This window comes from Camponotus vicinus, unplaced genomic scaffold (genome assembly GCF_025532165.1).
Source record: "Camponotus vicinus isolate PSW18456_S1 unplaced genomic scaffold, iyCamVici1.0 SCAF_4, whole genome shotgun sequence".
Lineage (NCBI taxonomy): Eukaryota > Metazoa > Arthropoda > Insecta > Hymenoptera > Formicidae > Camponotus > Camponotus vicinus.
Genome location: NW_028141976.1, coordinates 19,132,997 through 19,156,781, shown reverse-complemented (window position 1 = coordinate 19,156,781; position 23,785 = coordinate 19,132,997). Strand labels below are relative to the sequence as shown.

The window sequence follows — 23,785 nt, the reverse complement described above, 5'->3', positions numbered from 1 at the left end:
AGTCCGTAGCCTCGTTCACAGTCGTTTCTGACCCGTTCGCAGCCTCGTTGGCAATCGTTTCTGACTCGTTCGTAGCCGTTCCAGAGTTGTATGCCGCCTCGTATGTAGCCGTTCCTGACGTGTTCATAGCCTTGTTCGCAGCCGTTCCTGAGGTGTTCATAACCTCGTTCGCAACTGTTCTTGAATTGTTCGTAGCCTCGTTCACAGCCGTTTCCTCTTCGATCACTGCCACTCATTGTAGTTCGATAAGCCTTTGTAGATGTTCAATAATTGTACAATAGCCGCTGTTTAGCCGCTCCTAGCTGTTTCTGAATTAGTGTTAATCGCACGCTGAAGCTCGTTTATCGCAGTCTGCAAAGCTCGCACGTCCTTCTCGAACGCAGTCAGCTTCTCGTCTGATTCTTTCTGCTGATTCTTCAACGTTTTAACGCATTGTTCCACGTACAGTTTGTTGACTGCATCGGTATCAGCCTCAGATTGCGCTACACGGCGAATCTTGCGCGACCTCGCGTCATAGTACGTAGCGACGCGACACAGAGCGTTTTGACGCAAGTAATTTGTCACCGATTTATCCCAATGATCGCTTGTTCTAATTGCTTCATTTCTCTGTTCAAATAATCCAAATTTGTTGATGGGCATTTTTTTTTCTCGATGCGAGTGACGTCGATCGACTGATCAGTTTCGTTGAGACACCGTTTAATTTATAATAAGGCCGACTTCGCGAAGTTCCTCTATAATCGACAGGATCTCGTTGTCGTGAGCGTTGTGGCCAGCTCGGAGCGAAGCATCGAGCAATCGTAGACGATCCACTAGCTCGTTGGGATCGTCCCAGTGCACGTAATCGATCTTATTGTCGGTTAGCGTCATCGCGCGAGGCATGGATACTCCCGTACCGCATTTTTTCTTTTTCGATTCGATCGACATCAACGGTGCAATTATGTGTTTATACTTGTATCCCCTGTTGCTCTTTAATTGACCTTGCGCATCATATTGGCGTTTATGCGCACTCGTCGCCATTAATATGCTCTTATATTTTTGCATATCCTCCTCAGTGTATATGTCATCATCGGGAATTCTCTTGAAGATCAACTCGTATAATCCAGGTGTACCAATGTACCTCACTTTGTCTATGATTATAGAGTCATCTGCGTCGATGTCGAATCGTTTGTTACCGAGCCACATTTCATTCTCGTTGAAATAGACACCGTACACGTGATCGATCTGATTTTTTTCGTCGCCACTAAGGAAAGCGCTCATGTACTTTTGTGGCAGTGGCCCGAAGTACTCTCGTAACATTTTTTGACCTTCCAACGTTTGTAACATGTTTCGAACAGATGGTGATTCGAGCGGGTTGCCCGTGGTTTCGAAAACATTTTCGATTGCGAGTGATTCGGGTATCGTGGGTTGTACGATTCTCGTTGTCGCGGACGGTGTGGAGGTTATCAGCGGTTCATCCGATTTATGCGATGTCAATAAACGATTCGCCTTCAATCGTTGTCTTTTTTTCGGTGTCGTATGCTCATCCTCCTCCTCCTTCTCCTCTTCTTCCTTGTACCGCTTGATGGGTAACGTTTTAATTATAGCGTTACTCTCCGGCTCGTTTTTCACCGCGATTAAGCTAGAGTTGTCGACGATTTTTTGTAGTGGCTCGATAATAGGTCTAAAATGGGTCTTGACCGCGATATCGTCGTCGATCTTACCGGTCTTCAAAGCGCGATGTTTCTTGCGGATCGATTCGCTCGTTTTCTCAATCTCCCTCGCAATCTTTTCACGCTCGCGAATATTATCGCTTTCAGCCATGTCGACAGAGTGTCGGCAGCGACTAATCGTTTTGCGGTATCGCGAACACGTTAAATCCTTTTCTGTATCGCCCGTTCGTAAATGAGCTGTCCTTATCTATCACTAGAAATCCATACTTTTGTTGCCAACAAGTACGACATAATTCACTGAAATCCCCGTACGACATGTCGGTATTCACGTGATCGTTGTACACGTGTTTCAAGTTGGTACCGTCCTGTTTAAACAAGATCAGCAGGTTCGCGTTGTCGCGTATAAGATGTTTTGGTATTCTCGCGTACGTCTGACAGAGATAGAAGCAGTCGACGTTCGAGTGACGACCCATTGAGAAGTACTCTCTTATCGTATTTTGCTTGTCGCACGCCACGTCATCGAAGACGAAAATCGAGTTTGGACGTGCCTCGCTCGGTGGAATGACGTCACTGTTATTGGAGAACGTAAAATAGCCGATTTCGTCAATCGGCGTCAACAAATTCTCCAGATATCGATATTTCGGCTGTTGCAGCGACTTCGAGTACACGTACACGTTCTCGAAACGTACACCGTGCGGGCTTTCCAGTAGACTTATCAGAACGTTGGTTTTACCACAATTCGAGGGACCGCAAACGATCGCGCGTATAGTAGTCGGTAGCATCGTACCGTGCCTGCGCATCTCCGCGTTGTCCTCCATTGATCGTAATCTGTCGTCGCAATTCGTCACGCGTATCGTCAAAGGTTGTCGCACGAATCTCATTTTTTCAACACTACCGATTGGATCGAACGCCTGCCTATTTATAGGTGCGCGAAATCACGAGTCGCTCAGTAGAGAAAAAATGTTCGTTCTGCTATCAAGTCCTTCCGACATTCGCGATTTGAGCGTCGAACAACTACAATTTGTGTCAAAAGCTGTTCTGTTGCGAATGTGCGGTGATCACATCCACTACGTGTGGGACAAACTTCCGGAACACATAAAAGCGGATCCGGAGGTTCAGACGTATCGTCGCTGTTACGAACATTACAATCAGCCGTGGCAGGAAACGCACATCGACGGTCCGACGCCATTGATAAAGAATTGCAGCGAATGTCAACGAAAATAGGTAGAGGCCTATTAAATCACGCGATAAACGCACTTCCGATCGAATTCCATATTCCCGGCTATCAGTTTTGCGGGCCAGGCACACGGTTGGAGAAGCGATTAGTCAGAGGCGATCGAGGTATAAATCCATTGGACGCGGCGTGTCGCGAACACGATATAGCATACTCTCGAAGCAACGATCTCACCGAGAGACACACGGCGGATAAGATACTCGCTGAGAAAGCGCGGAATCGCATCGTTGCGAGAGATTCGACTCTCGGTGAGAGAGCCGCCGCCACAGCTGTCTGGACAGCGATGAAAGCCAAGACGAAGCTCGGTATGGGTCTGAAGACGAAGACGAAGAAAAAAACGGTGAAGAAACGGATACTTCCGGTAGCGAAATGCGGCGGTGTATTGCCGATTCTACCAATGTTGGGTGCGCTCGGATCCCTGATCGGTGGAGCGGCTGGTGTAGCGAAGGCGGTGAACGACGGAAAAGCCGCGCAACGTCAGTTGCAAGAGATGCTACGTCACAATCGCGCTATGGAAGGTCACGGATTATATCTCGCTCCTTACAAATACGGACGGGGAGCCTCAACGAGAAAAAAAAAAAAACGTCAAAGAGACGCTAAAAATGCCGCAGGGCGCAACTACCAACATACAATTGCTACAACTGGCAAAACGTATGCGCATTCCATATTTTAGAGGTGTTTTTATGCGCAACTCGTTACCGATCGGTGGTATATATCAAAACGAGAGCGGCATTGTAAATTTGGATAGCGTCGAAGGACCAGGTACTCATTGGGTAGCGTATGCAAAGAGGGGGAATCGCGCTATATATTTCGACAGTTTCGGCAATCTTCGACCGCCGAATGAATTGGTGCGATATCTCGGACGAAACGTAACGAAGATACAGTACAATTACACATCTGTTCAAACTTACGATCAGAGCATCTGCGGACAATTGTGCTTGCAGTTTCTTCGAACGGTCGATGCATGCGAATTTAAAGACAGATATTGCGCTATTTAACTCAGTATTCGTTAAACAGTTTCATCGACATGTCTATGACGTTCACATTGACTGGGAAGAGTAGCGTTCTCACGGCAAACTTCTTTCCAACCATAGATTTGAGCGACGGCGAATACGAGCTCGGTCTAACGGATTTTGAGACTTATCACACGATACCGAATGTGAATTCCTCGAATAATAAATTTTACTTTGGCAAAGACGACGAGGAAATTACGATTCCCGAGGGATCGTATGAGTTGCAAAATATACATGAATTTTTGAAACAAGCAATTTCACGGAAACATCGCGATAAGAAACACATTGACTATGAAGATGATGAATATCCGATAGTGCTCCGCGCTAATTACAATACAATGAGGAGCGAGATCAAATGTGCCTACAGAATAAACTTTACCAAACCCGACAACATTGGATCGCTGCTAGGATTCTCGAATCGTATTCTCGAGCCGCGAAAATGGTACGAATCAAACATGCCGATTAACATTCTCAACGTGAATATTATCCGTATAGAGTGTAACGTGACCGCGGGTGCGTACAACAACGGCATACTCGTTCATACGATACATGAATTTTCACCGAGGGTACCACCGGGATATAAGATATCGGAAACGCCTGCACAGATCATTTATCTGCCGATCATCGCGCGGAGCATTACGGATTTAACGTTACGCGTTGTCGACCAGAACGGACGATTGCTCGATTTTCGAGGAGAAGAGATCACCGTAAGATTGCACGTACGTATGCGACGTATGAGATGCTCGTATTGAACGGATCGAAAGACGTGAGAGATAACGCAATCTTTACGAGACCAGCAACACCACCGACAACAACAACAACAACGTCGACGTTCGCTAATATCAAATCATCCAAGAAAAAGAAACTCAGCGCATCGAACGTTGCGTTTTTACAATCTTTGGGATTTGCGGTGCGAAACAGCTGAACGATGACCGACATTCTCAACATCGGTGATGAACCGATCTTTGACAATCGTATCATCAAGATCGAGACTCACACGTACAACCCGTTCGCCAATACAACGTTCGGACACAGTGATGAAATAAGAATACCCATACAACAACAGGATCTGTATACATTGCCGTATGAGAGTTTCCTATACATCGAGGGACAACTAACGAAAACCAAACCAGCTGAAGGAAGTGATGTGGAACTGGCAAATAATTGCGCCGCATTCATGTTCGATGAGATTCGATACGAACTCGATGGCGTTGAGATTGATCGCAATAGAAACGTAGGAATAACTACTACGCTCAAAAACTATGTAACGGTATCATCCGATAGAAACGTGATTATGAAAAACGCGAGCTGGGATCCGTGGACCTATGAGAATGGACATTTCAATTTTTGCGTACCGCTCCACATGTTATTGGGATTTTGCGAGGATTATAAACGAGTGGTGATTAACGCTCGTCACGAATTGATCTTAATACGATCGCGCAACAATAATAATTGTCTGTTTGGAGATTCGACACTGGAACCTGTGATCAACATATTCAAGATACAATGGCGAATGCCACACGTGCTGTTGAGCGAGATCGAAAAACTGTCGATGCTGCGTGCTCTGGAAAGCGGACGATATCTCAGCATGGGTTTTCGCTCGTGGGATCTATACGAGTTTCCGCTATTGCAGCTTACAACCAAGCATTCGTGGGCCATTAAGACCGCGACTCAACTGGAGAAACCACGATACGTTGTCTTCGCTCTGCAGACAAACCGGAAAAATATCATGTCTGAGGATACGAGTCGATTCGACCACTGCAAATTAATCAACGTGAAACTCTATCTGAATTCGGAATGTTATCCGTACGACGATATGAATCTGGATTTCGAAAAAGACAGATGTGCCATTCTCTACGACACGTACGCGCGCTTCTGCAAGATCTATTACGGATACGAGTATCTCGAGCCGAGTCTCTCCATCTTACAGTTTCAACGTCATGGTCCGTTCGTGATTATCGATTGTTCTCGACAAAACGAATCGGTCAAGAGCGCAACCGTGGATGTGAGATTGGAATTCGAATGTAAGGAGAACGTGCCGGCGAATACCACTGCGTACTGTCTCATCATACACGATCGTGTGATCCAGTACAATCCGTTGACCAATGTTGTACGCAAAATCACCTAAGCGATAACATCGACACAAGAGAGAGAGGGGAGGAGAAGCAGGATATAAATCAAAGTGCTGCGAGATGATTTTAGAGTTTCCCATTCCTCTCGACTGATGCATCGGGGAGAGAGAGAGAGAGAGAGAGAGAGATCTCGTCATGTCCGTACCAACGTTTGTGGATCTGCAAGGATTTATTGTCGGGAGAAATTTTGTCGTGAAGGAAGCTGCGGTTCTGAGAAAGGGATATGTTCTCTCGCATTACTTTTTCGCAAGTCCCGTACCGTGGAGCGTGCTTACAAAATCTGAGCGATGTCAAGTCTCATGGGTGATTAGAAATCATCATGGATTACAATAGGAAGACGGAAACGTTCCGTATGGCTTGGCTCAGCGTGTAATTACAACAGCTGTCGTTGGTACGATACACGAAGAAGAAGAAGAATCGTCTGTCGTGTACGTTAAAGGACTTGAAAAGCGAAAATGGCTGACCGATATACTAGACGATACGCGGGAAACGGCTATATTATTGAAACCTTGGATGCAGACTATGAAGATATTGATTCTCTAAATAAATTAGATATTACCAATAGTATGCGATGTGGAAAACATGTTAAGAATTGCGCATTACAAAATGTATTCAAAATATTTAACTGGTGGTCGCAACGCCAGAAAGAATTGCAAGAAAATAAAATATGTAAACATTAATATGTTTTATCTCTTATTTCCCCTTCCTAGACCTTTCCATGCGTTTCTAAGAATTTTTTGTCTGAGCGTTATCCCCCCTTCTTCTAAAATTCAAAGCATTGATCCCCCCACCACATTATACTTTTGGAAGATGAGCGTCATGTATACTCGGTTATTTCTTATACGATCAGTGTCGCGTTAACACCGCTCTCGTGGTTCACTTTTCATAACTCCCAGAGAAATGTATTACGTCGAAACAAACGGAAACAGCGGCATCGGAAGACGTGTGAATAATTACGTACCGAGTCGTGATAAAACTCCATCGTTTGAGAACAAATGTGACGAGTAAGTTTCATTTAACTTCTTTCTATTTATTATATATTTTTTTTTTACAAATTGTATTATTACTATTATTTTAATTTTAATTTTTCTGTAGCATTTCGTTGGAACGTCGTGCGGTTCGTATACTAGGTAGACGATACGCATTGACAGCTACGGAATTCAAATTCTTCGAAATTGGTATCAACGTGGGTCCACCGAGTTACGTGGAGATTGCCATAGGAGATCATCGAGGAAAGGAACTGATATTATCTCTCGAAATGTGGAAGGGACTCTACGAGCAACGTCGCAATATTCAAAAATTACTTTGGAACAACTCTAAAGATGACTACAATTTCATAAGCGTTGGACCGTTAACAGTGAGAGTTCGTACGATTAACGACGTCAAACTCATAAGTCTCGAATCTTCAAACGTATGCTTGATGATGGTCGAATCGACATTACATCGTATGTTCGATCTCGATCAATGCATAGATGTAACTTTTGATCGATTGGGTAAAATTATCGAAACAGTTGATGTCAAGTTTACGCAATTCTCCAATATCGCGTCTACTGTAATAAATCCAAAAGAAATATCTAATGTAATACGCGCGAGTGACGCTTTCAACAAGCATCAGCTCGTCGATTGTGAGCTGGCAGCTTTAGTTTTTAGTTCATAGTACGTAAGAAAAAAAAAAAAATATATATATATATATACATAAAACATAAATAAAGTTTTAAGTCTAAATCATGACGTAATTTCTTCGCACGCATTTCCATCCACCCAATCCTCTTCAAAGGAATACCGCTTATATTGTTTAATTCGAAAAAAAATCTAGAATTACTTATATTGTGGGAGAGGGGGTGTACCGCAAGAGCACAAAGCTATTTTGTTTGCGAAAACATGTTCCGACGCGTTAGTTCAGCCCTAATATCCGATCCTCTTCAAATACCGTTGTTTATCAATCGGTTTATGATTGTTTATACTTGTCATAAAACATCCAACACAAGCGTCCCTCGCCCCGCCCCGCAGCCCCCGCGCCTACGAAATCCCCTCCGTCCCGCGTGACGTCATTCCCCCGCGCCACCGAAAACCCCCTCCATCCTGCGTAATGTCATTCCCCCGCGCCGCTGAGATCCCCTCGCGCCACGCCCCCCTGAGAGGACCAGGGTTAGAACCGGCCTTGTATACCTACTTATATTACTATTAAATAATAATTAATTTCACTTAAAACTTCATGAAAATTTATGTTGTAAAATTTTAACAATGTCGCAAAACATGAAAGTATTGTAGATAGTGTATAATTAGAAATTCAAATATATTAAATTAAATAAACATATTATATTCAAATATTTCTCTGTTTTGTGTATGCGTGCGTAACTAGAACGCGCGACCATCGTTATTTCTACAATCTATCTAAGATTACATGAAAATTGTAGCTTTCGAGATTATCGAATGGCTGTACTTCAGCAGATTTTATTACGCAAAAGCACATAATTATCTCGCGCCTTTATTGCTTGTCAAACGCAGCGAAGGAAAGTTACTTCATTCACTTTTTCGGAGACAGTGTGGAACTTAATTGAAGAACTAATAGGTTTATCTTATACTAAGTACGCGTAAAGCTGTTAGACAGGTTCAACTAGGATTGCATAAATTTTATTAAAATAAAAGTAATAAGAGAGAAGAGAAAGAGGAGAGAACTGCAGAGAAATGAGAGTAATTCTATTCCACTCACGTAAAGCCTTTACTATTAAAATCATGGATAGTATATAACATCTGCATAAAAATACATATATATTTAGATACATAGAAGATATTTTAATCATGTCCATACTATCACAACAATATCTTATTTTTAAATATCTGGTAACAGTGAAAACGCACGTGAAACTTGGATAATTATAAGCTGGCACAGCGTGTTATTTGTATCTCAATCGAGAAAATAGCAGAAAAAAACGTAACAAGTCACGAACATTGTTCTCAGTGGCAGATTAATAGAACATAAAGAAGGGGCAATAAATAGATAAATGGATAAGAGTATCTCTTGATCGACGCAGAAACTGACGCACGTTCCACCTTTTTACTCTCTCTTCCATCCCTTTACTTTGTGATACGAAAATATCATATTTGATAAGAAACTATACGGCGGACGAAAAAAGAGAGGGAGTGGACCTGACGCATACACGAGTGAAAAAAAAACTCAAATCAGCCTAGATTAAATACAGAGAGAGAGAGAGAGAGGCAGAGAGAGAGGGGGGAGGGGGAGAGAGAGAGAGAGAGTAAAGTACTCTTGAGTGGCGACAATGTGGAAAAGATAGACGTTGAGAGATTGAAGGAGGGAAAACCTGCGACATGCAATGCTTGAGACAAGAACGACGTCAAAGCATTATGTGCTTCTCTCGGCCCACTTTTGTTTCCCATCAATCATCTTTTAGATGTCGTTACATTTTTAATACATCGAATCAGACAAACCGAAAAAACTTTAAGTGCGCGCTAGATGCAGAATAATAGATAATATTTTATCATCATTAGAAAACATATTTTATCGTATTATAAAAAACAATAGGTTATCGTATTAAAAAACATAAAAAAATTTCTAAATGCCAAAAATAAAAATCTTGAAAAAATTAACCCTCTATGAAATTTTCTCAGCAAAAAATTTATATTATTTTATAATCTTAATTGTATCTTTAGATGTTTTTTTAAACAAAAATTGTACAAATATACAAAAAAATAAAATTTATTATGTTTTTAGTAAATCGTTATCCAATGATTAAAATTGCTAATTAGAATCGTTACACACGGATGCTAAAGGTTTTTATAATTATTATCGCAAATCCGTATTTATCTATCCATTCTATTAGCAATTTTAGTAAAACATTTCGATTTCTCTTATTAGAATTTATCGTACTTAGAATTTATCGTATTATTAATTTTGTTATTCATTATTTTCTTCGACGTTTAGGTTTTTTTCGTCATATTTTCTTTTTTCTTGTTCAAAATAACATTAAAGAATTCATCGTTGACTCTTTTTAACTTTCAACAATATTATATCATACCTTGTATGGGCATAATTAAAGATTTCAACACACATTAAGATTTCGGTATTCGAGACAGAAAGCGAATTTTAAGAACTTCTTTAAAACTATAGCATCGATTAGCAATGAAAGTTACTTCCCACAATATCCTTAAATGACCATCGCGATTTTACAAGGGATATTGACTATTCTGAATATTATGACATTGTGATTTCCACCAACAAAAGCCACATAATGAAAAAGCATAAAAGCTTGTAAAAAATATCGAGATAATATTATGGTTAAATAAATTATATAGATACGCTAATCATGTTTTCATAAAAATCTTATGCCTACTGTATTTACACGCATGAAATTATACGATACAATTTGAATTACAATTTATATAAGAAAATAAAATTGTTTCTATTACTTTAAAACAACTTTATTTAAGTATAGAAGTTGCATTCAATAAAAATAATTATCGCATATTTATTACATAGATATATATGCCAAATACATCCCAATACATTTTATTCCTTCAATGAAAATAGCTTTTGACGAGAGTTTCAGTGTAGTTATTTATTCGTAAAAAAACCAACCGTGTTGATTGCCGATAACGCAATATTTTGTTTTTTAATATCGATACGTGCGTCACACAATACGTTATGCATATATTACGTCTACCATGTGCGTAATACATGCTCGATTAAATGTGCGAGTATTTGTGCACGATCGATGGGTTCTCATGTAATTCTGTTTTATGAACGTCACATAATTTATCTATGATAATTTATAAATAACCTGATTCTTTGTTAAAACGTATTAATTTAATACACATACAAAAACTAAGTATTTGTAGTTTATTTAATTCAATATTTACTGTTTGTAATATTTATTTTTTATTTATTTTTAATTTATTAATTTTTACATATATATATATATATATATATATATATATATATATATATATAAGATAAGTACATGAAAATGTACTTTTCTTTAAAAATGCAAAAATGTTCCATCATAGAGGTAATATGCTCTAGCTTTATTATAATATTTTTTTATCATTTTTCCTGGCAGACTATGAGTAAAACTGCAAGGTCAGAATAAAATGAAAAGGCATTGCTAAAAGCAATAGTGAGGTCAAGGTATTATAAAACATCTATTAAGCTGGCACAGCCACTTCAGCACAATGGAATCAAACTTATATATAAATTTAGTGCTCTTTTGTTGCTAATTTGTTGTTATATTTCCGATTTTGTTGTTCTAGCTGATTCGGAGAAAATAGTGGTTAATTTTAAATTAAAAGTTAGTACAGTCACTAAAGTACAGTTAAAGTTAGTACAGCCACAAAAAAAAATTTTTTAATCAAAAGAAACCGATTTTATTGTTTTACGTCTGCACATAGATTTTCGTTTGCACATAAGTAGAAATAAAGATATTAAGAAAAAAATCTTCGCAAACGTGAAGCAATAAAATCGGATTAAAAATGACGAGCAACAAAATCATTGAAATATTATTGATCGAGATATCTGATTAATTCTCAATTTCATAATACTTTTTTAATATGAGGTAACTTTGGAGGTAGTTTTCGGAGCGGTTTAAAAGTGGAGCAGAAAAATCGGGAATAGATCAACTAATTAGCAACAAATTTCTAAAGAAATTCTAAAGAAGTATCAATTTTTTTTGTTTTTTAAATTTTTTTAGTGGCTGTGCTAATTTTAATCTAAAGTTAGCACAGCCACTATTTTCTCCGAATCGGCTGGAGCAACAAAATCAGAAATATAGCAACAAATTAGCAACAAAAAAGCACTAAATTTATATATTAATGTACGTTATTATAAATGAATGACAATGTTTTTCTTTCAAAGAAACAGAATATTCTTGTTTTTCTTTCAAAGAAATAGAATATTCTTTTGTTTTTCTTTCAAAGAAATAGAATATTCTTGATATTCATCTCTCTCAATATTTTTATTAAGTAAAAATATAAATTTTTGTGTTTTGTCAAATTATATAATTAAAAAAAAAATTATTTTTGTTGATTAAAATTGTGTGAGTTGATTAAAGTTCTAAGGTCGTTTTTTTATCGAGATCTGAAGGAAAACGTCCTTTTCCGAATTTCCAAAAAAACTTCTTATAATTAGAATAATTTAATTATTCAAAAATTGGTAGAATTATTAATTGATATTAATAAATCTGTATAAATTTCAATTAAATTAATCATAAAAAAATTAAAAATTAATTTTAAATTAATAACAAAATCTATTCATCATAAATGTATTATATATTGATTTAAGCACATGTAGGGCGTATTATATTGTTTTATATTTACTTATAGACATACTTATAGACACAAACTGCTATTTTATAAATTAATGATTGTTGCGTTTTTATGAAAAGTACAAAATTATCATTTCTTCAAATAAAATGAAAAAATTAGTTGTATTCGTGCACGAGACAATCAATAATGTCTAATCAATCTTATGGTGCGAGATTATCAATTTAAATACTTTCACTAGTAAATAAATCATAAAATAGAACATAAAAAATAGGCAAATGCGCAAATGGATCGAATATATCAAAGCAAATATATACACACATAACACAACAATATACCATGCAAAATACTCCGAGAATTGATTTTATCTTGCGATTTACCTCACTTCGTATCAAAAATATTTTCAGATTATCAACTTTTGAGGCATAACACCAGAAAATTCTCAAGTATAAATAAATATGATAGGAAGATCGTAAATAAGAAATTTAAATTGTAGAATATCGAAATATATTATGCTCGCTCACACACACACACACACACACACACACACGCACACGCGCACGCACACGCACACGCACACGCACACGCACACGCACACGCGCACGCACACGCGCACGTACACGCACACGCACACGCACACGCACACGCACACGCACACGCACACGCACACGCACACGCACACACACACACACACACACATTAATATTACTATGTATATTGAAATATTATACATATATAAAATATTATACATAAATATTATACATATATATTAATATGCGCTAAGCCTTGGTTTGATAACTAAAAAAATAAAATATATTTTCAGTAAAATTACGAGATAAATCTAAATATACAAAATATTTTATATGCGTAATTTTTCTGATTGTTAATTGTAATAATTTTAAAGTTATAAATTAAAATACTTTGAAACAGAGTAAATGTATGTTTAAATTATTTTGCATTATAATATAATATAAAAAGACATCAACTTATAATACAGAATGCGAAATAAATATCACGAACGGATTGACCTATAGCGCAACACAATATTAATAAGTCATTATAAACAATGTATTATACTTTTTTTAAAAGGTCCGTAATGCACCCAAAAAATTTATAATAAGATGGAATACTTGATATATGATAGTATGTTTTTCTAATTATTTTATAATTTAATTTTAACTTCTGCTAATATCGATAACTATTTCTCATAAACGTTTAGCTGCATATTGCATATTTGTTAAACTATGTTTCCGAGATCCTAGTATATATCATTAAAAGTCGGGATTATAACCTTAATGGAGCTCTCCTTAAAATTAACTTTTATTTACAAACCGTTTCAAATCATTTTATAGATTCCGTATTGCGAATAGCAATAATTTAATTCAAATATTATATCGAGTTAATATTGTATTGCTAGTATTGTCTATAAATTGAACTAATACACGTTAATTTATTTGAAATTTTATTACACTCTGACAATATCATTGTCATCTAAAACGTTTGTTGTAGTGGTTTGTCGGATCTATAACATATTCCTTGTGAGTCACAGTTGATAGCATAGTCTCTGTTTATCTATTACTTTATCTAGTTTATCATTTTATAGCTTATGCAGCAAATTTGATGATAAGATATATTTAGTTTAAATTATAGCTCTCTAGTATCTGCGTCTCTGACAATCTAATCGTACCTTTACAACGCAGTTTGATGCTTGATTTATAAGATACAAAAGTATATGACACTAAAACGCATGCTCCACTAAAACCGTGTTTGCTTCAACAGTATAGTACCTTAACAAATAACTAGGTAAATCTCTCATAACAAAGTTAAAATCGATAGTTTCATAGTCAGTCACATAGAAATGTTGTTCACCTTGAATTGTACGCACACAAAGTAAATTGGCATTACAAGTTCATTCTATAATCCAGAATTTCATACACTATTCACTTTTGTATGTATTGGCAACCCGCATTAGTAACTTTATCATGTAATTTTTAATATTGAAAAAGCAAAGTCTAAGTATATAATTTATCTGCATCAATTTTTCTAATCTATTATAGTAAAATTCATATCTGACACATTTTGAGAGTATATTGAATTAAAAAAATTGCATATTAAGTATATAAATATATATTGTTTTTTTTAATAATAAATTTAAAAAAAAATACAAAACTGTTTATTAAAAAATAATTAAAAGAATTAACTCATACTGTGTTAAATAAAAAAATTAATATGAAGAAGCATATTAAGTATATAAATATATATTGTTTTTTTTAATAATAAATTTAAAAAAAAATACAAAACTGTTTATTAAAAAATAATTAAAAGAATTAACTCATACTGTGTTAAATAAAAAAATTAATATGAAGAAAATATGTATGGAAAAATAAGGCATACAAAATTCGAATATGATATTGTGTAAGTAATTTTTGATCTTATTATATTATATGTATTGCTCGTATTATCTATATCAATATTATCTATATCTCTTTATATGCAATCGAAGATTGCAATCAATAATATAACAATAATAAACATTCAATGTTTGCAGTAACAATATGTCTTTTTCATGTGTAATATATTGTCTCATACTCAATTAACTTTCGATTAATCGCATTATATGCATCGCAATTTTTTACACAAAGATTATTGTATGATATGCTTAACGTGCAAAATGTGCACATAAAAAATGACATTCATATCTAGTTCCGCAGGTGCAAACAAGAAAAATGGATATTGGTATGCGTGTATACGTTTATTATCGAACATCGCGCGGACAAAGTGTTATTGTTTGCATTTGAATGCATACGGAGAAATGTCAACAGCATTGTTATAATGCGACAACGTCAAATATAATTTTCAGGAAATGATGATCAATACTGTTCTTTAATGACGCATATTAGGACAGAAAATGTAAATAAATGTCAAATTTATTGATTATGCTTTTGCGTCGCATGTGTCTTATTTAAATAATTATATAAAACGATTAAGAATGAAATAAAAGCGATTTTTCTTATATCTTATTAGATTAATATAACTGTATAAGATTAATAAAACTAAGATTAATAAAACTTATTTTTTTATATTTATATTATATTATTTAAATTATTATGGTATATTTTTTTATATAATTTAAAAGAAAAAATATATACGATATAAAACTAAGCTATAAATATTACTTGATATAATTTATCTTAATAAATTTTAATAATCTGTTTATATATAAAATGTAAAAAATAAATAGATATTATTGGTATATATTATACTCTTTCTGTTGCAACTTTAAAAGAAAGTTTAAAGTGAGTTTAATCAGTTAATTTATTTTTATTTTATAAAATTTATTATAAAATATTGTAGCTTTTGTTTATATTTGTTATATTTATGATATACATTTAATAATTTATATATAATACTTTTCAAAATATTAAGTAACTTTTTGTAGTTTGAAAAGAAGTTGATAGTTTTATTTGCGTAATTATTATGTTAGGGAACATTTTTAAATGGTATTTTGATGACAAAATTTAAATATATTGTTGTGATAACTGTTAACTCAGTGAAAATCTTGAAAGATTATGTGAAATTTCAACGTTTTGACTGATTTCTCGACTTTATAAATGCAAGTTACATACTTAGCAAAAGAGATGTTTTATGCATGAGAAAGAAATGGAGTACAAGGTGAAAAATAAAGTATATGCATGAGAAGTGCAATTCTGCAGCAATATGTTACTTAATAATAATTGTCACCTTTTCATACGCTATTAGAAATTGAAAAATTAAGCTTCTAAAATACGATAGCCATCACAATTCGTTGATAAGTGATAAAATTTAAATTATAGCACAAGATAAATTTATGATATAAAATAAACAATCAATAAATTCAAATAGTAAAATCTTTAAATCTTATTAACTTTACATGAAAAAATTATGCACGCTTAATGATGATAAAATGACGAGAACATTATCAAGCGGCCATCTCTCAATTCTAATAAATATTCTCTATAATTAATTATATCATTAAATGTTTTCTATAATTATCATTAAATATAACTATTTATTCTACAACATTTCTATAATAATTTCTATTCTATCTACAACATTTATAATAATAAAATCGATAATATTATATTCTTATCTCTCATAAAACTAGATGTTCTTATAGAAATAATTAGATTTATTTATTTGTAACTCAATTCTAGAAAACTTATATTAATAAGTATAAATCTCGAAATCAACATATAATACAAAAGATTAGAACTAATCATATTAAGAATGACAACCAATAACACAGGCCTACAAGGTTTTGTTGTTGGGTAGCTGGGGGTCATTTCCGAAGTAATTTTCTGCGTAGAATCCGAATCCGAGGTCAGAATTGGCCCATCACGTCAGAATTTTGAGATATTTGAGGTTATATACTCGAAAAATGGCTTTTTGGGCTACTTTTGAGGTTATGTACAGGACGCAAAAAATTTTTTAGCTCTTTTCTTCTAATTGCATCATTTAGTACTACTCTTTCCCTTCAAAATGAGCTGTCGAATGGTCATCTACGATTTTTCCTTGCAAAGTTACGGCCATTTTAAGATGACATGATGAATTCCAAACCCTGCGCCGTTATAGCCCAACAATGAGCATTCACATGAGCATTCACATTAAACCTGTAAACTTTGAACTATAAACCCGAAAACCTGGACTGAAAACCTATTATAATAGGTTTGTGGTCGATCTGAGATCAGATTCGTAATCAGCGACCCCAAAAACCCATATATACAGTTTTTAGTCCAGGTTTTCGGGTTTATAGTTCAAAGTTTACAGGTTTAATGTGAATGCTCATGAGGTTGTTGGGCTATAACGGCGCAGGGTTTGGAATTTATCATGTCATCTTAAAATGGCTGTAACTTTGCAAGGAAAAATCGTAGATGACCATTCGACAGCTCATTTTGAAGGGAAAGAATAGTACTAAATGATGCAATTAGAAGAAAAGAGCAAAAAAATTTTGTGCGTCCTGTACATAACCTCAAAAGTAGCCCAAAAAGCCATTTTTCGAGTATATAACCTCCAATATCTCAAAATCCTGACGTGATGGGCCAATTCTGACCTCGGATTCGGATTCTACGCAGAAAATTACTTCGGAAATGACCCCCAGTTGCCCAACAACAATCATGACCCCATTTTTTGTAGACCTGTGATAATCAATGAAAAAGTAGATCATTTAAACTGTTTCTTATCACTTAATAAATTTAAGTTCATCCATCATAATGTACTATCTCCTATTAGGCTATGAGATATTATCATCAGAATAAAATATTATGCGACTTAGTATATGAATTTGAGTAAGTGTAAATTGATACGAAGTTTTTTCAGAAGTTAGGAAATATCTATTTCATTCACATCTCTATTGTGACATAGAAAAAAGCAAGCAAGAAGAGACAAAAACGCTGCATTGAAAACACATCCTTTTAACTACGTGCTTCGAATAGAAAAACAGAATTTGAAAAATGATCGAGGTATATACTGCAGAAATGTCAGAGTGACTCAACTAACTTCAATATTGAGACATGACGAGATATGAATACATATCCTTTCGAAAAAAGCATATTCTTTTTGTACTTTTAAAAAGACTTCTGTACGCTAGGATTCGAGTAAAAAAGAAATATATAAAATTTACTCTAAAAATTTATTAAAATTTATTAAAATTTATTAAAATTTATAAAAAATATGTATTTTTTTATTTTTATACAAATTATACAATAAATAGCTGTTATAAAATAATTATATGTACTGACGTATATATATAAGAATACATTAAAAATCTTTTAAGGCAAAACTGACTTTTTTATAGACTATCTTTTTATATATTATATATATGTTTATCTCATATCCATTTTACGTGATTCAAAAATATGTTTTATATCTTACACAAATGTAAACGAATAGTTTTTTGAATGTGTTCTTAAACTTTATATGCTAATATTAATATATAATATTTAATATTAATATATAATATTCCGCCTTTTTCGATTATAAACGGTTGATTTATTCAGTTTAATATATTTACTTAGATAATATATAATATTTTGACATTTCCATGAGTAATATTGAAACGGTAAAGTAGTTTAAGACAGTCGAGTCAACCGACATAGCTTTTGAAACTATGTCATCTTTCTTGCAGAAGACTCCTCTACGTTATAGGAAAATTTCAGGGTCCATTATTTCACCTGCTCCTCCCTTAGCATCTGTTTCTAATGTATCTCATACCAGAAATCGCATTAATACGCCATAATTTTGCGTCTTTAAGATTATGTCTTTCTTAGTTGTATTTTAATTTTCCTTTTCTTTCCTTCGTAAAATATATTATGCTTTATAAAGATAACACTTTTATTTGCTGTTCATATAGTTTGCTGCACGTTCTCGTCTTTTAAGAGGCTCTGAATAAACAGGATTATGTTCAAAAGTTTTATTCTAATTTTAACCGTGTGCTCTATTTAGAATAATGAATTCAAAGATTAAATTGTAGATTTTCAGTTTTATAAATTCATTTTTCACTTACTTGCGCAATTCAAATTTATAAAAATATTAATAAATTTATTTATTTATTTAAAAATATATGCTTATAAAAAGGGCAATAAAATATTATGTGTATTTCAGTGGCGCTATTAGCTTAAGATTCCAAGTGCTAAATCACTTTCTTAGCCTAGTTTTTCTTTGAATATCTCAAGAACTGGATGCTTTATCAAGGATCACTGCCGCGAAATGTTTTAGTGGCTGCTTTGAAATAGGACAGACGCTCGTGTGAAAGAGTAGGACGTGGGAAAGAGCGGACAGATCAGCTAATGAAATTGGATCAAGTAAGGCTGCGTCGAAGCTTTCGCTTCGCTTCGTAATGGCTTTTTTTCATTTCATGGAAAAATCTTCAATGAATGAACTTCAAAGGCATCTGTCTAGATTGTTTCGCTTTGCTCGCAAGGTTGACTTTTCACGAAATTTCACAAGCGAGATATGTTATAAGCCATAAGTTTAAATAAATTGCGAAAACGAAATCCTCGTGAGATCAACATAATGTGATGTTCAATTTAAAGAGAACCGAAAAAAGAGGTCTCGACTAAAGGAAAGATTTTGATATTAACATGAAAAATATAAATAACAGTTTTCTTTCACATCAGACACAATATATAACTAATTAAATATTCAAGCAGTGTTGTTTCACGAAACTGTCAACTTAATTAATCTTAATTTGATTTACAAAGATACTGCATAAATCAATAAGATTTGCAAAGATATCGCTTTAATATATTTGAATGTTATTATTAAAATTATGAGGATTAATCTTATGTAGAAAAATCCAGAAGTATTTTTTAATATTTTTTTTTTTCAATATAGGTTATCATAAAAAAGCTTATTTAATTATACAATTATCTTTGGGATTTATAAATATGTTGCTTCTTGTTCCTATTTAAGTATTATTAACACACATAATTAAAGTTTTTATAGACTTTATTATATGGAATTTTAAAAATAATGTTTATTTTTTGTTTGTTTAATTCTAAAATTTATCATAAAATTAAAATTAATATATCATCGGTTACCGCAAAGAATAAATATAAAAAAAATGATAATTTTTTAAAGTAAATATTCTCGTAGCAGAATTAAGAGAGTTCTATAATTTATACTTTTTTCTCGCTTTCTATCATCTGCACTCATACACTTTATATGGAACGGTCGTTTCCATGTCATAATGATGTAACACTGCCGCTTGGATTAAAACGGAGGCTGAACTAATTTATATGATTGATTGTGGAAGCGAGATGATTTCTGGCTTATAAGGTTATAAGATTACAGCATACTCTGTTACATAAAGTAGTTGAAAATGGCTTGTGTATCTGCCATATATTTAACGCAAAATATGGCTGGTTTGAATTGTTTAGGATAATAAAACTTGGTGCTAAAAAATTATACATATGTATATAACGCCAAAAATATTCATAAAATAATGTAAAAAAATAAAGACTAGTGTTCTCCGAATAATTTCATTGCATTTGTAAATTTAATTAAATAGAACTTTAAAAAATTGATACTTATATACTATACATAAAATATATTTTATTTAATTAACAATTATAGAGCAATGTTCAAAAGAAATTTTATTAATTTATTTTAAATTTATGCTGACTTATATATTTTCTCAAATTTTCAACAGTCTCGATTTTTAATCGAATTAATGTAAAATAATAATGCATACAAATATACGCAGCAAAACGTTAATACGATTAATAAGGCTCGGTGTGCGATGTGTGTTAATCAGCTCGAATAATTAATACAGCCTTTTAATTAACAGAACCATCCTTTCGTGTTGTTATGATAAATTGCTAAACTTTTTGTTATTGCCACGCATAATTCTCAATTATATTTAATTTTTTGGTTTAATAGAGATAATATTATCAAGTGAGTGTGATACGCATTTCAACTTCCTTATGCCATATATCATTTAATAAATTCTAAATTTAAAAACAGAAATGTTGTGGATGTACAAAAATGTAATTATATGTATATATATATATATATATATATATATATATATATATTGTATATATATATATGTATTGATGCATATAAATATAAAGTATTCTCTAAACAATTTTATACAAATTTTATATATCATTTTAAGAATAAAGAGCGAGCAAAATAAAATATATAACTTGGAATATCAAAGATAAGTACGATATTTCGTTATTCAATAACGAAATTTGCGAGAAATGCTGGAATTTTAATGTATGTAAAATTGAGATAATTCGCAAAAAAATTTCATAATTTTCCGCAAATACCATTGACTTTCGTATCATTGAATAAAAAACATTATCACAATTTTTTTCTATAAACAGAAAAAATTGTTACAATATACTATTGTTGTTCAATATTATATATTTATGAATATGTCATGACATGAAGGATTATTAAAAATTCGTTAACTTTAAAACATAGTAATTAATTACGTATTCCGACTGCTTCCCATTGATCTGATCGACAAAACAACGAGATGGAAATATTTCCGACATTCGGCCTAACATTCTACGAAACATACTACCTTATTTAATCGATAGAACCATGGAATGAACAGTTTTTCGTCTCTGTCGAGTCTTCTCGACATTCGACTCGCATTCTTTATGCTTCAGTCTGAACAAATTGCCTCGAATTGACTCTCATACAAGATCGCGACTCGCCATAATGGCAATGCAAAAAGCGAGAGAAATAATCGGTATTACATTAATCGGAAAAAAATAACGAAATTTTGAAATTTACAAGAGGATTTTGATATTTTCGAATATCGGTTTAAGCTTTTTTCAAAAGTAGACTCGTATAAAGTTGTTACTCATTGTAAAGAAAATACAATTTACAATTTTTGGAAGACGGAAGAATTTTTGGATGTTGTATATGTGTGGTCACTATCCTTTTTAATTATTTACGTAATTTTCTACTGTTTGAATGCGACGAGAGATGTATCAATGTATGTCTCTTCAACATGTTATCACAATATTGCAATTATTTACGTCATATATATGATCTTGTATGTGAGTTATTTTTCGTTTATTTATAGTTTCTTCTAAGAAAGAAAATAATATAATGCTCGTGAAATTGAAGAATAGAGAGAACGATTCGATTTTATTTATATTTTACTTTACTTATTTCAAACAACTTGCTACATGTGTAAGAAAACATTTCATAGAACTTTGAAATGGACATTGATAACAATTTTTTAAATAACATTTGCTTAATCTCTCCCTCTTTCTCTCTCTCGCTCTCTCTTTCTCTTTCTCTCTAAGAAACAGAATAATTTTCTTTATTAAAGATTGAGAGAATTTGGACGTTTAAAATTTCGACTTTATAAAAATCCAATTATTATTTTTATTCTTAACATTCAAACTATTAACATTAAATTTCCAAAAATATAACTGATGTGTTCAAATTATTTTTTTTGTAAAGTTATACACTTCTCGCAAAAATTAAGGGAGCAAAAAAAAATTCCAAATTTTTCGGTGACTTTTGACGGGCTGTATTTAGGTGAAAAATGGTCGTATCGAGGTCGTTAGAAAAGCATTTTGAAGCTCCAAGATTCTAGTTTTCAGATTTTTTGCTCAAAAATTTTTAGGAACAACAGTTTTCACGTGAACATAACAAATAGCGCGAAAAAAAATTTTTGCAAATTTCTTGCATCTTATTTTTCGGTCCACGGGCTTGGAAAAATTTTTTTGAGCTAAACCATTGCATGGGTCAGATAGCCTGTTTATCCAGCTTTAATTTCTTTTTTTAATTTTTTCTCTACGTTGATTTCTCGCGGAGCTATTGGATTTTGAATGAAAAAGGATCCTTTTGTCTTCAACCACTGATATCTCAGCAACCAATGGGCGTATCGAAAATTGAAGGGCAGTTTTGAAATCTGGAATAAATTTCCTACAAGATTCCTCCACGACTTTTGGGAAAAAAAATTTTTTCTACCCTCGGTATTGAGTTGTAAAAAGTGAAAAAAAGTGACTTTTTCCCTTGTTTTGGTAAATCGACTGCATCTTTGCAAATATTGATGGAAAGGCTGATGTTTGAAGGAATTTTTACAGCTCAATATACCCCCAATAGCCCTGTAAATCGCCAGATCGATCCACTGAGCGGGTTTTCTGGACCGATTGATCAAAATTTCAGAAAAAATTAAAGGAGCAAGATTTTTGTTGCTAAACATCGTGTAATCTCCTTAAAAATGGAAAAATTGATTTTTTTTCGACTTTTCTCACAATTCTGCATCTGTTACTGGTTAATTTTGAAAAAAAAAAAATTTTTTTTTAATTTTCAAAAGAATTTTTTTATTATGACAAAATCAATTACTGAAGTTTTCTTGCGAAAATTTTGATTTGTTACTTATCAACCGCCGGCATTTGCGTTACCCAAAGCGTACCACGTGGAGGTTGCACGGTCGGATTTACGCTTCTTTTGTGCTTACGCACATGTGTGTGTGTGGTTCTTTAAGAAAAATGAGACCCCGTGGTTCGTCAGTTCCACAGTATTTTATGACTCCAAACTCATTCTCTGAAGAGAGTGTGTGTGTGTGTGTGTGTGTGTGTGTGTGTGTGTGTTTAGTATCTAGTGTTGCCGCCTCTACTCCGAATCACCGCTTGCAACCTTGCACGCATATTCGAAATGCAATTCCAATTTGTCTGTACGGTAACGACAGAAGACCCCGAGTTTGGCGTCGTCAGGGAGAACGTTATGCACAAAACTTCACGTCCCGTTGCAGCTTACAATGGAGGATCAGTGATGGTTTGGGCTGGAGTTTCACGGTCATCGCGAACTCCTTTGGTTATTGTCCGCGAAAACCTTAATGCTAGGCGCTACATCGACCAAATCTTGAGACCGTTTGTGTTACCTCGAAGACAAAACACGAGAGGATTCATTTTTATGCAGGATAATGCTCGCCCTCACACAGCGAACATAACACGTCAGTTTTTT

General features: G+C 33.8%; 2 protein-coding genes across 5 annotated transcripts in view; both read left to right on the top strand.

The window, feature by feature from the left end:
* Positions 1 to 23,785, top strand: part of Unc-13-4a (BAI1 associated protein 3) — a 101,366-nt gene that overhangs the window by 22,091 nt on the left and 55,490 nt on the right. The gene's annotated exons all lie outside the window — the stretch shown is intronic.
* Positions 6,809 to 7,938, top strand: LOC145970536 (uncharacterized). The gene is made up of 2 exons (XM_083097387.1): positions 6,809 to 7,032; positions 7,124 to 7,938. Exons 1-2 carry the CDS (start codon positions 6,929 to 6,931, stop codon positions 7,683 to 7,685), a joined length of 666 nt encoding a protein of 221 aa, XP_082953513.1. The 5' UTR covers positions 6,809 to 6,928; the 3' UTR covers positions 7,686 to 7,938.